The sequence below is a fragment of the Panulirus ornatus genome, chromosome 65 (assembly GCF_036320965.1).
Source record: "Panulirus ornatus isolate Po-2019 chromosome 65, ASM3632096v1, whole genome shotgun sequence".
NCBI lineage: Eukaryota > Metazoa > Arthropoda > Malacostraca > Decapoda > Palinuridae > Panulirus > Panulirus ornatus.
The window spans coordinates 7,120,195-7,135,895 of record NC_092288.1 but is presented as its reverse complement, the minus strand read 5'-3'; the positions used below and the strand labels follow the sequence as shown (position 1 = coordinate 7,135,895).

Below are 15,701 nucleotides of genomic sequence, written 5' to 3'. Positions count from 1 at the left end.
CACGCAAATATACATACCTATACATCTCAATGTACACATATATATACACACACAGACATATACATATGTACACATGTACATAATTCATACTGTCTGCCTTTATTTATTCCCATCGCCATCTCGCAACACATGGAATAACATCCCCCTCCCCTCATGTGTGCCAGGTAGCGCTAGGAAAAGAGAACAAAGGCCCCATTTGTTCACACTCAGTCTCTAGCTGTCTTGTAATAATGCCCAAAACCGCAGCTCCCTTTCCACATCCAGGCCCCATAGAACTTTCCATGGTTTACCCCAGACGCTTCACATGCCCTGATTCAATCCATTGACAGCACGTCGACCCCAGTATACCACATCGATCCAATTCACTCTATTCCTTGCCCGCCTTTCACCCTCCTGCATGTTCAGGCCCCGATCACTCAAAATCTTTTTCACTCCATCTTTCCACCTCCAATTTGGTCTCTCACTTCTCCTCGTTCCCTCCACCTCCGACACATATATCCTCTTGGTCAATCTTTCCTCACTCAATCTCTCCATGTGCCCAAACCATTTTAAAACACCCTCTTCTGCTCTCTCAACCACGCTCTTTTTATTTCCACACATCTCTCTTACCCTATTATTACTTACTCGATCAAACCACCTCACACCACGTATTGTCCTCAAACATCTCATTTCCAACACATCCACCCTATTGCCCACATCTCTATCCATACCCCACGCCTCACAACCATACAACATTGTTGGAACTACTATTCCTTCAAACATACCCATTTTTGCTTTCTGAGATAATTTTCTCGACTTCCACACATTCTTCAAGGCTCCCAGGATTTTCGTCCCCTCCCCCACCCTATGATTCACTTCCGCTTCCATGGTTCCATCCGCTGCCAGATCCACTCCCAGATATCTAAAACACTTTACCTCCTCCAGTTTTTCTCCATTCAAATTTACCTCCCAATTGACTTGACCCTCAACCCTACTGTACCTAATATATGAAGTATATATATATATATATATATATTTCTTTTTTTTTTTTCATACTATTCGCTATTTCCCGCAATAGCGAGGTAGCGTTAAGGACAGAGGACTGGGCCTTTGAGGGAATATCCTCACCTGGACCTCTCCTCTGTTCCTTCTTTTGGAAAAAAAAAAAAAAAAAAAAAAAAAAAAAAATATATAACGCTACCTCGCTAACGCGGGATATGGCGAATAGTTTGAAAGAAAGAAAAGAAAGATATATATATATATATATATATATATTTCTTTCTTTCTTTCAAACTATTCGCCATTTCCCGCATTAGCGAGGTATCGTTAAGAACAGAGGACTGGGCCTTTGAGGGAATACCCTCACCTGGCCCAATTTTCTGTTCCTTCTTTTGGAAAATTAAAAAAAAAACCGAGGATTCTATCTTTAGAAAGTCTTATCTACTTTAGAAATCATCTTTTATTAATGATATATTACATGAGTTTTGAAATAATCTGGTGTAACGTAAGAGAAGATGATGACACAAGATATGTAAAGAGTTGCCATGATCCTAACCAATCTTGTTCAGCTTTAATGTTAGTGTTGGCTATTAACCTGGTTGTATTGTCCTCCATTAGCAGCAACAACTGGGAGCGGGTCACTACAGCTCATAGATTAATAAATGATCTCTGAAATGACTCGCACAAGGATCATGGCATCAGTGTTGAACACAGGTGACAGAAATCAACACAATAAAACCTCTGCAGTAGATATACTGATGAGGTAAACAGTAAGAGTAGGTAGGAATGGTGGGCCTCCTCCTGAGCCTGGTGATCACACACCAGGTTTGAGGCTCCACCAAGGAGACTTTGGTTGGGCTCATTATTCTACATCTGAACAATCTACTTACATAGCTACACTTGGAGATGATTTGATACATAAAATATACCTGGCCAGTCCATATTTGATCTTTTGGATTCCACATGACTCTGTGAGACCACCTACATTACATAACAACAGTAATTAAGATGATCAAAGATACTTTCAACTTGTACTGAGTGAGCAAGCTTTCACAAAAATAACCATATACAAAAGTCTGAGATTAAAAAATAGAATAAACATTAGTTTGAAGTAAATATCATTATCATGATATTAAACTAATTTATTGCCCATCTGTCCTAGATATAATCATAAATGGCACAAAACACTGACAAGATCATAAACTGGTGCTGTTTGCTGACAAAAGTGCTTTTATACGATTCCTTTCTGAAAAATCAGTCCTATACAATATTCTGCAAAAGAAGTATATGATAGGATATGAAAAAATAAAGTTCCAGTTAAAACTGGGTGAATTACTAAATATGATACATGTTAAAGGGGGTGAAGTTCTTGCAGAAAATTTTGCAATACTGCAAGACAAACCCAGGCCTTATACAAAGGAGAGGTAGAGGGGTTGGGGAGCTACACATAGTACTGTTATAATTTGGTACTGGTAGTCTCAAAAGGCAGCTAGCAAATGGATAATCCTGATAATCAAAATACAATAATATCATAACTCTCAGGTGTAAATTTTTATTTTCTGGAATGAATCACTCAAAGGGTAAAGTCCTTTTGTTTTTGTTTTATATTTCACACCAGTCTTTTCATAGTGACATGATCTTTGAAACACAAAAGTATGCAAAGCAATTAATAACTTAAATTTTGCAAAATCTTGAGAAAACAGTACCTGAAAAGAAATTTGTTAGTAAAATTTTCTTACACGAGTGATAAATTTTGATTAAAATGCATTTAATATCTGGCAATTTCGAAATTAAAATACATTTCATATCTGGCAATTTCGAAATTAAAATACATTTCATATCTGGCAAGCTGCAAAAAAAATGAAGTGTGTCCACATTTCTCAAACTCAGCACAATCTTACTACAGCTGCTATTTATCATTCCTCCTTATCACCCGTAATCCTGCTCACACTATCCTCATTCCTTTCATAGGTTAAAAATTTCAAGTTTATGATGCTTGCTGAAGGCAAATGCTCAATATATGAGAAAGCCATTCCAACATGGATTGGTACATCAGCAACTGCTTGATGCATTGCCATAGCATTTCCAACCAAAGAGTGTATGGGATTAGGCATAGGTAGTGTCAATTGTCTAAAAATTATTCTGCATGCACTACCACCATTATGAACAGAAAAAAGCATATGAAGATACAAATGAACATATATGTGTATGTGTATATAAACAAAAATTAAAAAAATATTTTGATAAACGGTCTGCAGCTGCTGGGAATCACACTAGCATTTCATAACCAATTAGTTTTACATTGGCTGCATCCACCTTTTTAAACATTTTATAGATATTTTAAAACAATAAGACAAATGCTGTTTGAATACTTGGCAACTTCTGTGGTAAAAAAGTAGTCTTTCGAAGTCCATACTTTTCATCTATTTGTCTATATCATTCTTTCCCCCAGAGGGGAAAAAAAGGGCATGTGCAGTTACTATTTACATGTTATGGGAAGTTCTACTTCTTTTGCTGTCCCTTGACCTCGAACAAATATGTCTTCATGGACTGTAACACCAACTACAGCAATGTAAAGACTTGTAGATACAAACGCAATTACGTTTTTGTACTCATAAGGGCCCTTTTCTGGAACTCTACCTAATCTCATAAGATTTAAATTTTTGTATTGTCAATATCAACAATCTCACCATTTAGCTTATTACAATGATATACAGCTCTGATATTATAGAAGTGCTTTTTTATATCTTTTCTAACAAGTTTTTTGTTTACTTTTTTATGGCCTCTGATTCTATTTCTGCACCTTTCAAAGACTGTTATTTATCAACATAATCAAACTGGCTTAGAAACTCTAAGGCTGCGATGGTCATCTCTTACTCGTGCCTTCTATGATGAGCGAATCTATGATCTCTACCTTCTCATTGCAACCTGGCTTTCATAATTCTGGAACCATTTTTGTTCTATCTCTATATCTCTGACATAGGAGTGGCCATGGCAATAGACTCAACATATCCAAGGAACTCCAGTACTGCTTCTTAGCCTTTAGTGCCTCACCCTTAAGAGGCCACTGGTAGAGGGCAACTTTAACGCAGTGTTTGCAGAGGCTTATACCTAATGTTCCTACTGATTACTTCTATCTAATGCTCTAGCCTAAATGTTCCTACCTACTACTTCTGTCTACTGCTCCTACCATTTTGCCAAAAGGCAGGGCTAGCACATAGTGCTCACCACAGGAAAAACTAGAGTTATGAAGAATGAGCTGCATGAGTTAAGTGTTACATATGAGAAGGAGAGATTGTACATTTGTAGACAGAATGCTTGTAGGCCACGTGTTAGTGAGGCAGAAAGAAAAGACAGCCACCTGGGTCAGAGGAGCACAACTTGACATCCACTGAAGCAGCTGTCACTAACCCTCCTGATACCAAGGTGGGTAGTAGTAGAACTGTTAATACACTTTCCTGATCATTGGCTGCCTACCTCCTGTATCTAGTTCTTCTAGCTTTTTCTGATGGGAGTAACCAAACCAAGGAAGCATCAATTAGTTTTGGTCTAAATATAAACCATGAATAATCTGCTGAATATTTCCTTGTCTATGTACTTAAATGGGATTCTATTTGCCAGAAGAAAGCTTTTCATCTTCACAATTTTTCTGAGCTGAAGCTCTGATGACAGGCAAGGTAAAATATTGACTCCCAATATCCCCTTTACACACAGATTTCTGAAGTTTATTTCTTGCTAGATAATATTTGTAGTAAGGCCTTTCAGTGTCCCATCCTTATGACACTGTACTACTTGATCTGAATTTCATCAATCAACCTTTATACCAACTTTTAAGTTTGTCTACATCCCTTTACAAGATAATTCAATTCTCGTCATTCTCTATTTCCCTCATGACTTCGGAGACATCCACAACATATTCAGGTAAGAGTCCCCAACTCCAATACTTTCTCTACTATCATGCAGCTCTTTAAACTGTTGTGTGCAGTTCACATTTACAATCTCATCATTCACTCTTCTTTATTCATCCTCACTTCTTACAAGTATTTTAAATTTTCTAAAACAAGATTATTGCTTAATTTCATGTTATGGCCTCTGTTTGTTCTACTTTTGCATATCTCAAGGAACAGGTCTCTGTTTAATTGTTATTCCTACATGTAGCTCTAGCTTCTTAATCAACTTCCAATGGGTACAATGTCAAAATCTGTGTGTGTGATTACTACTTGTATGTTATAAGGAGAAAGTTTTTACACATGTTGCCCTATTTCTCAACCTTATATGTGCTATGTCTTTATTTTACGTGCATAAACATACAGATCCCAAGCTATACCATGTATCCATTAATCAACCAAAAACAAAGGGTGAGGACAGCTAGACTGATTGTGAGCCAACTGTGGCATCAAGGATTCAAACTTGCATGGGCCCATGCATAAAACATACTATGGATGTGTTTGTGTGTAATTACCTATTTGTACTGTACGAGGAAGGAGTTTTACACTCATACGGCCCTGTCTCTTAAACTATCTCTACTATCATACAGCTTTTTAAACTTGTGTATGCTGCTCAAAGATACGACATTCTCATTCAGTTTATCTCATTCATCTACTACCGTTAACTATAAAAGTACTTCTTTACATAATTTCTAGAAAGATTCTTTAGTTTCATGTTATGGTCTCTGTTTTACCCTTACAACTTTCAATGAACTGTTTACTGTCTACATCATCAATCTGGTTTAAAATCTTAAAGGTTATGATCACATCACAACTCCCTCTCCTTTCTTCCATGGTGAGCAAACTCAAGAGTTCCAGCCTTTCCCTGTACACCAGCTCTCTTAATTCTGGTACCATCTTGCATTCCTAACTGCTGTTCAACTCCTATTAATTGACATCAAAACTTCATTTTCAAAGATATTGAATTCAAGGGCCCTTCAGACTTCCCCCACTTTGAAGTAATAGGCATGGGGAAACCTTATACTCTGAAAATCTTGTGAAATACGCTAGCAGGCTGGGGAGCTCCTCTTTGAGTCAGTTGTGTGTGCAATTGCCTGTTTGTACAATTAGAGGAGGGAGTTTTACACTGGTGGGGCCCCATCTCTTGAAACATCACTACTATCATAATACTTTTTAAACTTGTGTATGCCATCCACTTTCACGGTTTCCCCATTTTATTTCATTCATCCACAACTCCTATACTATATTAGTTCTTTACATCAATCTGAACAAGTTTATTCTTCAATTTCATGTTATGATTATTGAATCCCTACATCTTTCGAAGACCTGTTCACTGTTTATATCATCAACTCAGCTAAAAAAGTGAATGGTTGTTGCCAGGTTATCGCTTACTCTTCTCTCATTCATGGTGGGCAAAGTAAAGGCCTCTACTAGCCTTTCCCTGTAACTCAGCTATCTTAACTTTGGTGCTATTTCTTTTTTTTTTTTTCCCCCCTCCACTCAACATTCTTTATTAACCCTTTCATCTTCTTAGGTTTGGTGACCAAAATTGGGATGAACATTCTTGTTTTGTCCTTAAAAAGGATGTGAACAACTACCTGAATATTTCTTCATCTATATACCTGAAAGCTATTCTGATATTTGCCAGCGGACAGTTTACTTCTACTATCTCAAGTTTATTACCATTCTCCTAACGTGAGACTCCTTATCATCATGGGAATTCACATTTCTCCATTCTTTCACTTCATACATGAAATCACCTATTATCAGTGCTTTACCATCTCTAAGAATGAGTGGTTTATGGCATCATGTACCATCCTAGTTGTTCCTTCACTGTGATAACTGTCTGTTTGTTCCAAATCCTGGCAATTCTTTGGAGGATTATATATTAACACCACTATGAACTTCTTCCCTGCTGTTGCTCTTCCCACTATATTGTGTGTGTGTGTGTGTGTGTGGGTAATAACCTATATACAATTACCTATTTGTACTGTATGGAAAGGGAGTTTCACACTTGTGGTGCCCCATCTCTTCAACATTCTCTACTATCATACAACTTCTTAAATGCTGTTCGCATTAACCTTGTTGTGTGTGTATGTTTAACTACCTATTTGTAATTACTTATTTGTACTGTACAGGGAGGGAGTTTTACACTCGTGGAGCCCCATCTCTTGACCATTCTCCTTTACTATTATACTCTGATAGATTTATGTAAGCTGTGTGGGTGTGTAATTACCTATTTGTACTGTATATGGGTATAACTTGTAAAGCCCCATTTCTTGAATATTCTACAATGCAATTTCTTAAGTTTATTGTGTATGCTGTTTGCATTAACAGTGTCAAGTCATTCTGTCTGATTTGTCCACATTCTTATACTGTAAAAGTATTTCTTTACTTCCTTTTCAACAAGGTTCTTGCTCAATTTCATGCTATGTCCCGTGATTGCTCTATCCCTACATTTCTCAAAGACTGTTCCCCATCAATGTCACTGATCCGTTTTAAAAAAATTGAAGTTTGTGATCAGGACACCCCTCACTCTTCTCTCTTTTAAGGTGGTACAGTAAATTGAAAGCTTCCAACTTTTCCCTGTAACTTAGCTCTCTTAATTCTGGTGCTATCTTTACTGCTCTCCTCTGGACATTCTCTTTTAGCTCTTCGAGCTTCTTTTGGTGCATTGAACAAACTTGAGCACATTCTAATTTTGACCTTATGTACATTATGAACAGCTTTTAAATATTTCCTTATCCTCATATTTGAAGCCTACTCTGATATTTGCCAGAAGACAATTTGTCTCCTGGATTATTCCTCTACTATGGGACTCATAACAGGTTAAGAGGTGATACCAACTCTCTCTCAAGTCCCTCTCTCATCAAGAACCCTGAAGCTTAATCCCCGCTAGATAATAATCATACTAAAGTTTTCTTAAACTATGTCCCATCCTCATTCCTTCACATTCATTTGGGATGAATTTTATCAACTAAATATCAGACCAACTTTTATGTCTGTTTAGGGCCCCTTGAAAGCTGATGCAATCCTCCTCTTTTTTCACTTATGATTTTTTGCATTATCTGCAAACATATTCATGTATGAATCCATACCTTACGGCAAGTCATTTACATTCATCAAGAGTAAAGGTTCCAGAACAGAATCCTCTAGTCACTCCAGTGTGTGTGTGTGTGTGTGCCCACGCGCGCACAATTACGTAATTGTACTGTGCAAGTTGAGAGATTTACACTCATGGGGCTCCATTTATCTGACCTCTCTCCATTACCATACAACTTTTGAAATAATGTCTATTCTACCAGCATTCACAATGAAATCAGTTATTCCATTTGTCCACTGCTCAAATACTATAAAAGTACTTCTTTACATGTTTTCTAATGTTTCTAGCTTAGTATCATGTTATGAGCTCTAGCAGTTCTTCTTTGCATCTTTTGAAGAACTGTGTGTGTGTGTGTGTGTGTGTGTGTGTGTGTGTGTGTGTGTGTGTGTGTGTGTGTGTGTGTGTGTTGTGTGTGTGTGTGTGTGTGTGTGTGTGTGTGTGTGTGTGTGTGAAGGTTGGAGTAATTATAATTCAAATGAAATGTAATTAATTACATAAATATTGTAATTGTAACTGAAAATAAAATTGAAGTAATTAATTGTGGTTAAGTGGTAATTTAATTGTAATTGTGAAAGGGGAGGAAAGTGGCACTGGTAACCTTGTAAATGCAAAGGTGGACAATCGGTACTTTTAAAGCACCGACAGTAGAAGAAGCAGTACTGGTCCAAAAAAAATGATGGTGGTAACGATAGTGATGTGGTTTCTTTTTTAATTTGGGAAATTGTCATCATAATTATAACTGATTCTGTTTTGTGGTAAATGCAATTGCTATTCCCAAACGTATTTGTAATTATAAGTGGAATATAAAAAAAAAAGGAAAGTATTTGTAACTGTATTCTAATTTCTACAATGTAATTGCTCTAACCCTGGTGTGTGTGTGTATGTAAAGTAAACTGTAACAAAACATTCCTGTAACCTGTAAATAGTAACAATAGCAGACACCTACAAAATGCTACAAGTGAGTTTCAGTACATTAAAAGGATGAATTCTCATCAGTATCAATTAATGATCTCTTAAATATTCCAAAACAATTCATTTTACCGATCCTGTCATTTGCCATATCTCTTTTAATCTTCACTCTGTAATTCCAACTGATCACTATACTCTTCATAAATCAGTTATTTCAAATGCTGGAGGGTAACTCAATTTTTGACTGCTTCATTGTTTGCAATATACTAACGTAAATTTTTTGGGGGGAAGATGTGATTTTTCCACAGCAACATACAGACCTCTTCAGCAAATGCTTCAAGCACTGTGGCTCGGTCTCTGATTCTCCAATGTATAAAGATGCACAGTGACTGAAGTGTAAGGAGACACAATGAATGCGCTATTCTTACATTAGATGTGAGACACAGCACATGAAATACAAATACATTGCTACTGGGAAATGCTGTTAGTAGTCATGTATGAGAAAACAAAAAAACTAAATAGTGGCCAGAGCATGGGACTAAATGTGGACAAAATATGAATGGAATGGTCATCCAGATCCAGAAACCTGACTGGAAAGCTACAGGACTACTTCAAAAGGACAAGAATATGAGAACAAACCTTCCACTGTGAGACACTCAGCACTTTCGTTAAGCTGTTTTGAAGAAAAAATAAACATTACAATTCTTAAGATTCTGTTCGATCATGAATTTTTCTGATTACATCTTTCAATTCTTTAATGTTGTATGAATCCCAAATAACTTATAGCTGCCCTGAAGTAAAGACTACCTGAAGAGACATGTATCCAACACCATAAATGAACATGCAAAGTTAAATGCTCTACCATTTCAAATGAAGAAATAACTTCAATACCAATAATTTTCAGTAATGATTGTGGAGCAGTTGTGGTTTCTTTTATGATACAGATGATGAGTGTAAAACTAGCCAGTCTGTCACGAAAATGTGAACTCTCACCTCTTACTGGGTGTTCATTAAATAAGGAATACTGTACAAGTGCTATGAAAGCATCACAAATTTAGGTCTATGGAAAGCTGTTTCTCTTTTGTTTGGGAGGAAGGGTTAAGGGTTTGGGACTAAAGCCACACAGCACCAGAACATAAATGGAAATTAAAACTATAGTTGCATCATGATTGAATATAGGCAAGATGATCAGGTAAAACAAGAAGCTTTACATATAACAATGAGGTGAGTATATCTGGCATTACACTGAACATTACGTTGAGAATGGGACACTACTTACACGAGTTTCACAGAAACAATCAATCATACTCAACATCAATGTAAAGTGCACTGTACAGACCATATCTGTTCCTTATGACAACAGTTCATTCACAAATTAACTGGCCAACTCTATCTTCTCAGTAACAGGAAGTACACTTTATAAATTCCACTACACACCTGACCAGTTATCAGTCATAACATTAAAACAAACTGGCACTGTCTGCCAAGATCTTGATTGATAATGAAGAAACTTTTTACATGTATTAATTACAAAGACAAGTTTGGCATGTAAAGTATGGAAGATAGATTTTGTCTTCATCATGCACATTCATAACTAACCATAACCCTGCTCTGCATGTCCATCATATCTGACAATGAGGTCAATACAGGTAAAATCAAGACATTGTGATTCAACAATGATGGCAATACGCAGACGGTTACATCATAAATTATATGTGCGTACAGACACTGCACCAGATACATGTACACTGTATTCTTGTGATGAACTGGAGGTACTCCAAATGAGCTACACATTACTAAATAGCCACAAACACAGTCTTGTACCTGATCTGGCAGTTCCAGTCACACCAGATGCACAGCAAAAACTAAGTTTATTTCCTGTGCAATTCACTGATAATTTCACAATACTGAGCAACAAAATATTTAACTCTGCATAGTGTTGAACATCTAACTGATACTTTTTAAATTACTTGAAAGCCTAAATAAAAATTAAGGAATTTAGAACCAGATATACAAGACACCCCTAAACAGGACCAGGTAAAAGTAACACACACTGACAGCATGATCTCATTCACATGCCTCAACATGACTAGCCAGTAATATTCACTTCCCCGTAGAGGACCCAAAAATATCATTGACACCTATATGCAGCATTAATGCCTCATTTGTAGTGACATGCATTCATTTAACAACTCAAACATATCATTTACTGCTTCATCCACACTTCTGTACAACAACATTTATACCTGTACATACTTAAGCACATTATCTGGTAGTGTATTTCCTGATCGTCACCAGATAGTATAAACCTGATCTGCTAAGAAACCAGTTAGTCTTATCTTCATACTGTGTAGTTGAAGGAGTTTATACCTCTGTGTATGTCAAAAGTTACTGACATGATCATACAATACCAATCTGCCTTAACTAACTCAGCATTTGGTATATTTCCAACAATACTTCTGCTTAGTATAGCACATTCTGACTCACAGCCCTGCACAGTACCAGGTTGTTTCAAAAATACCAGACTAAGTTTTTTAAAATTTATATAAAACTTGCATCATGCATCATGTTAACAGAACATGCCATACCACAAGTTGCCCCCTGATTTATAGCCACCATCGACTAGAGGTTCTGAGAAGGTGATCCTTTCAATACTGCCTGTGTCAATTTCTGCAGCTTGCTGGTTCACTAATAGTTTCATTCGTCACGATAAAAATCACCTTCTCCATCACCATGAAGTGAAACACACACAGACTGCGAAAGCTCTTTGTGAGTACAAATGACAAGGCAGATGATACGTGATCCTTTGAAGGATCCAGAGTCTGCTCGGGACACTGGCAGTCTATCAGAGTGCCTGAATCCCATGACAAGCAACAGCATGCAGTTTTGTGTATGACAAAAAATCACCAATGTAATTTGCCATTATCATATACCCTGGTCCAATCAATATTAACTGTATGGAGCCAAGAGCCAAGGGAGTTTACTTCTACTGTAGGGTTGAGTGTTGTTAGGCTTGGGCTTTGAGGGCACAATTAACAACCACTGGTTCTGCCATCACTGGTGATCCTGCTGCTTTTCTTTGGATTCATTAAACAAGTCTAGCTTCAGCATCCTTAGCTGTAGGGGCCTCATATCAAGATTTACTGATATCTGACCGATCTGTTCCTGTTGTTAAGAGGCTACGAAATTCTTGCTCTAATAACTGTCTTGCCTGGAAAGGAAAAAGTATCATTAATATCAACATTATTTAAAAATCACTCATCTTCAATTTCTGTTATGTGATTCCTTCCACACAGAAAGAGGATAGCCTTCTGCAAAGCTCTGATTACACTGAAACTAACAAACCTTACTTGGCCCATCAAAATTTACAAATCATGGGTTCTGAAAGCAATTAAATGGTGAAAAGGTAAAACATTTAGTTTTTTATCTATTCAGTAGGAGATCAAGGCCCTGCTTCCATGGGAAACAAAAGCATGGAGAAGAAACAGATGATCAGAATGCGACTTATCATTAAAGTATTTTTCTCCATAATCGTATGCACTTTCAGATCATTACACAGTTGACTAAGAAATACCTACACTGAGAATTGCGGTTATTATAATTCAAACCTTTCTCTGTCCATCTACTTCTGCTTCATTTCCACTTTATTCTCCTGTGATACCTCATCAGTTATGGTACCCCTAATTTTACTGAAACTATTCAAATAATGCTGTCACTCCCAAATGATACTGTGTATCCCTAGATAAAGTATCAAATTACTCTACAGATTAACACGCATAAGGGACCAGCTATGTAAATTATACCTATTTTGGAGCCACAGCAGTGGTAGGTGGCAACTATCGCAATCACTCTTCTAACACACTTAGCTTCTTTTTATTTCTGGACCCTTTCACTTAAATGAACCCTTAGAGTTCTCAAACAACAACTTTACTTGTCTCTTCTATATAGGTATACCCATTATATATCCCCCTTTGAAATGCCAACTAACAATCTGAAAGAAGTCAGTGGTCATTCTTATGTGGCTTCTTTGTTGATTTTATCTTTTAATAAAAAAATAAACATAAATAAATAAACAGACGAAAGAATGGCCCAACCCACCCACATACACATGTATATACATAAACGCCCACACACGCACATATGCATACCTATACATTTCAACGTATACATACAGATACATACACACACACACATGTATATATGTATGTCTGTGTATGTATATGTATGTATACGTTGAAATGTAAAGGTATGTATAAGTGTGTGTGTGGGCGTTTATGTATATCCATGTCCTTGCTTCATGTGGGACCACTTTAAGCGATTTCACTATTATGTGAGGAACCTACTCCTACCACTCACTCTTTTTATTCAATCAAATTTGCTACCATGCAAGTGTGTGCAGTAGAAAGTGTGCCAAAACTTTAGAGAGGGTTGTCTGATTGAGTATGTGTTAGTCCTGGGTGGACAGTACGAAGTTTCCACCTACAGGTCAGTCACATTTACCACCATTGTGTGCAGACCTGTGCTACTTGTGTGATTCAGGTACACCTGCTTATGTGATTTCCCTGCAACCTGCTATGTTTGTTTATATGGCATCCAAACATCCTATTACATCTATCCTAAAATCAGTAGTGAAACAGAAAAGAACCTCTCTGACCTTAGATATGAAGATAGAAATCTTAGGGTGCACTGATGCTGGTGAGAAAGTATCAGCACTTGAACAAGCTTACAAACTGGGTGAATCTACAATCTGCAGAATTAAGAAGGATGTAGAGATAATTTGTGCCTTGGTTCACTCTACTGCACTCTCTGGCAAGGCATCCACAAGGGTTAGAAATCACTTTTGGAGAAAATGGAGAAACTGCTCTCGTTATACAATGAGCATGAGATGATGAAAAAACAGCAGCCTCAGTAGCCTTTTGCTTAGGTCTAAAGCTCTCAATGCTTATGAACATCTATGTAAGAAAGACAATCTAGCTGTGCCAGAGCCATTAAAAGCAAGTAAAAAGATGGCTAGATAAGTTCATTTGACATCATAAGCTATATAATGTGAAGGTAACAGGAGAATCCACCAGTGCTGACCATGATGCTGCTGCACACATCCTAAATTTCACTGAGTGTTTATTGGTTTGCTAAATGCAATCTTTTTTTTTTGGGGGGAGGGCAAAATTTTGCAGAACATAATCTCCGCATAGAGTGTTGGCTGGGTGTAACTAGAAAAAATATACAAAATGCAAAAAAGAGACGGTGATTTGAAAACCAGCTGTACTGCAAGAGAGCCTGGAGGGAAGTCTATCACAATGAGTACAGAAGACATTAGTGTGAGCTTTGAATAACCTAGTGACAGTTGCTGATTGGTTAAAAGCAATACCCATTCAAAAGAACAATAACTGAAGACATATGTAAGGGTTAGCATAAGCTGCCTGCTCACTAAATATGTGGCTGAAGAGAGCTTCAGTAGATGTATCTCTAAAAAATGTATCTCAGTATACATGGAGCAGACTGCAAAGGAGAGACATAAACTTAGCATGAAGTGGTATCTGTTCAAGTAAATTCAATTGTTACATTTGTTAATGTATATGAAAATACAGTGAGTATATTTGCGTGTGTGGACGTATGTATATACATGTGTATAGAGGGGGGGGCATTTCTTTCGTCTGTTTCCTTGCGCTACCTCGCAAACGTGGGAGACAGCGACAAAGTATAATAAAAAAATATAATAATAAAAAATGTTAAAAGGATTAATGCAACTCTTTTAGATGAAGAACATGGGTATCAGAAGACAAAATGGTGTGTAAACAAGATTTTTTGCAAGGAAGGTGGGGCGATAGTAATGCACTGCTGAACCACATGAAACAAAAGTTACCATAGTTCTTACATGAAGATGATTCTCTTCAGGTGACTGAGTCATAAAAACAATTGGATGACATACTGGGTCACCTGATGATATATATAAAAGAGTGGTGAAAGTAAATATAAAAGTAAGATTTTACTTTCTAAAAGAAATAATATTGCAGAGTACTATACATTTAAACAGTGAATTTGAATCTGTATATTGTGGATGTAGTTAGATATCTGAGAATGAAGTTCAGTTTGGAAAGAAGATGGAAAACTTAAGAGGAGAGCAGAGTTCTGCAAGGAAGAAAAATTGGAGGTATTCTGAAAGATCTGGTGAAGGGAAGGAATTTCAACAAAAATGAGTGTATAAAGCTTACATGAAAGAGTACACAAACTAATAAAGATAAGGATATGCAAAAATAAGAACAGTGGAGATATAGTACTTATGTACTTTAAAAGTAACTTAAGACAGAGTAACAAGTGATGGTACAAGAATGATACGAAGTGTGAAGCAACCATTAAAAAAGTGTATGTATAAAGTCTTTAAGGTTCTTATGGTCAAGTAGAATGTATGACATATGATTAGGATGGTAACGAAGATATACAACTGCATTGCTGAAGGTATATGGAAAAGAGAAGAGATGAACAGTAAATTTTTTCACTTTTAAAGTTTTTTTTTTTTTTTTTTTTTTGCTTTGTCGCTGTCTCCCGCGTTTGCGAGGTAGCGCAAGGAAACAGACGAAAGAAATGGCCCAACCCACCCCCATACACATGTATATACATACACGTCCACACACGCAAATATACATACCTACATATATATTTATATAAACCAACACTCTGATTCATAGTAATATCTCTACTACATTTGATAAGAGACAATTCAGCAGCATGTGGGAGAACTAATTTGCAGATGAAAATGAAAGAGG

The 15,701-nt window shown here is 36.8% G+C and overlaps 1 protein-coding gene across 5 annotated transcripts in view; it reads right to left on the bottom strand.

Moving 5' to 3' along the window:
- Positions 1-1,415: 1,415 nt before the first annotated feature.
- Liprin-alpha (PTPRF interacting protein alpha) overlaps positions 1,416-15,701 on the bottom strand; it is a 202,353-nt gene continuing 188,067 nt past the window's right edge. For all 5 annotated transcript variants that reach the window (XM_071658081.1, XM_071658085.1, XM_071658084.1 and 2 more), the window contains one exon: positions 1,416-12,148. In XM_071658081.1, the coding sequence (XP_071514182.1) occupies positions 12,071-12,148 (78 nt within the window). In that variant the 3' untranslated portion in view covers positions 1,416-12,070. The remainder of the gene's footprint in view (positions 12,149-15,701) is intronic.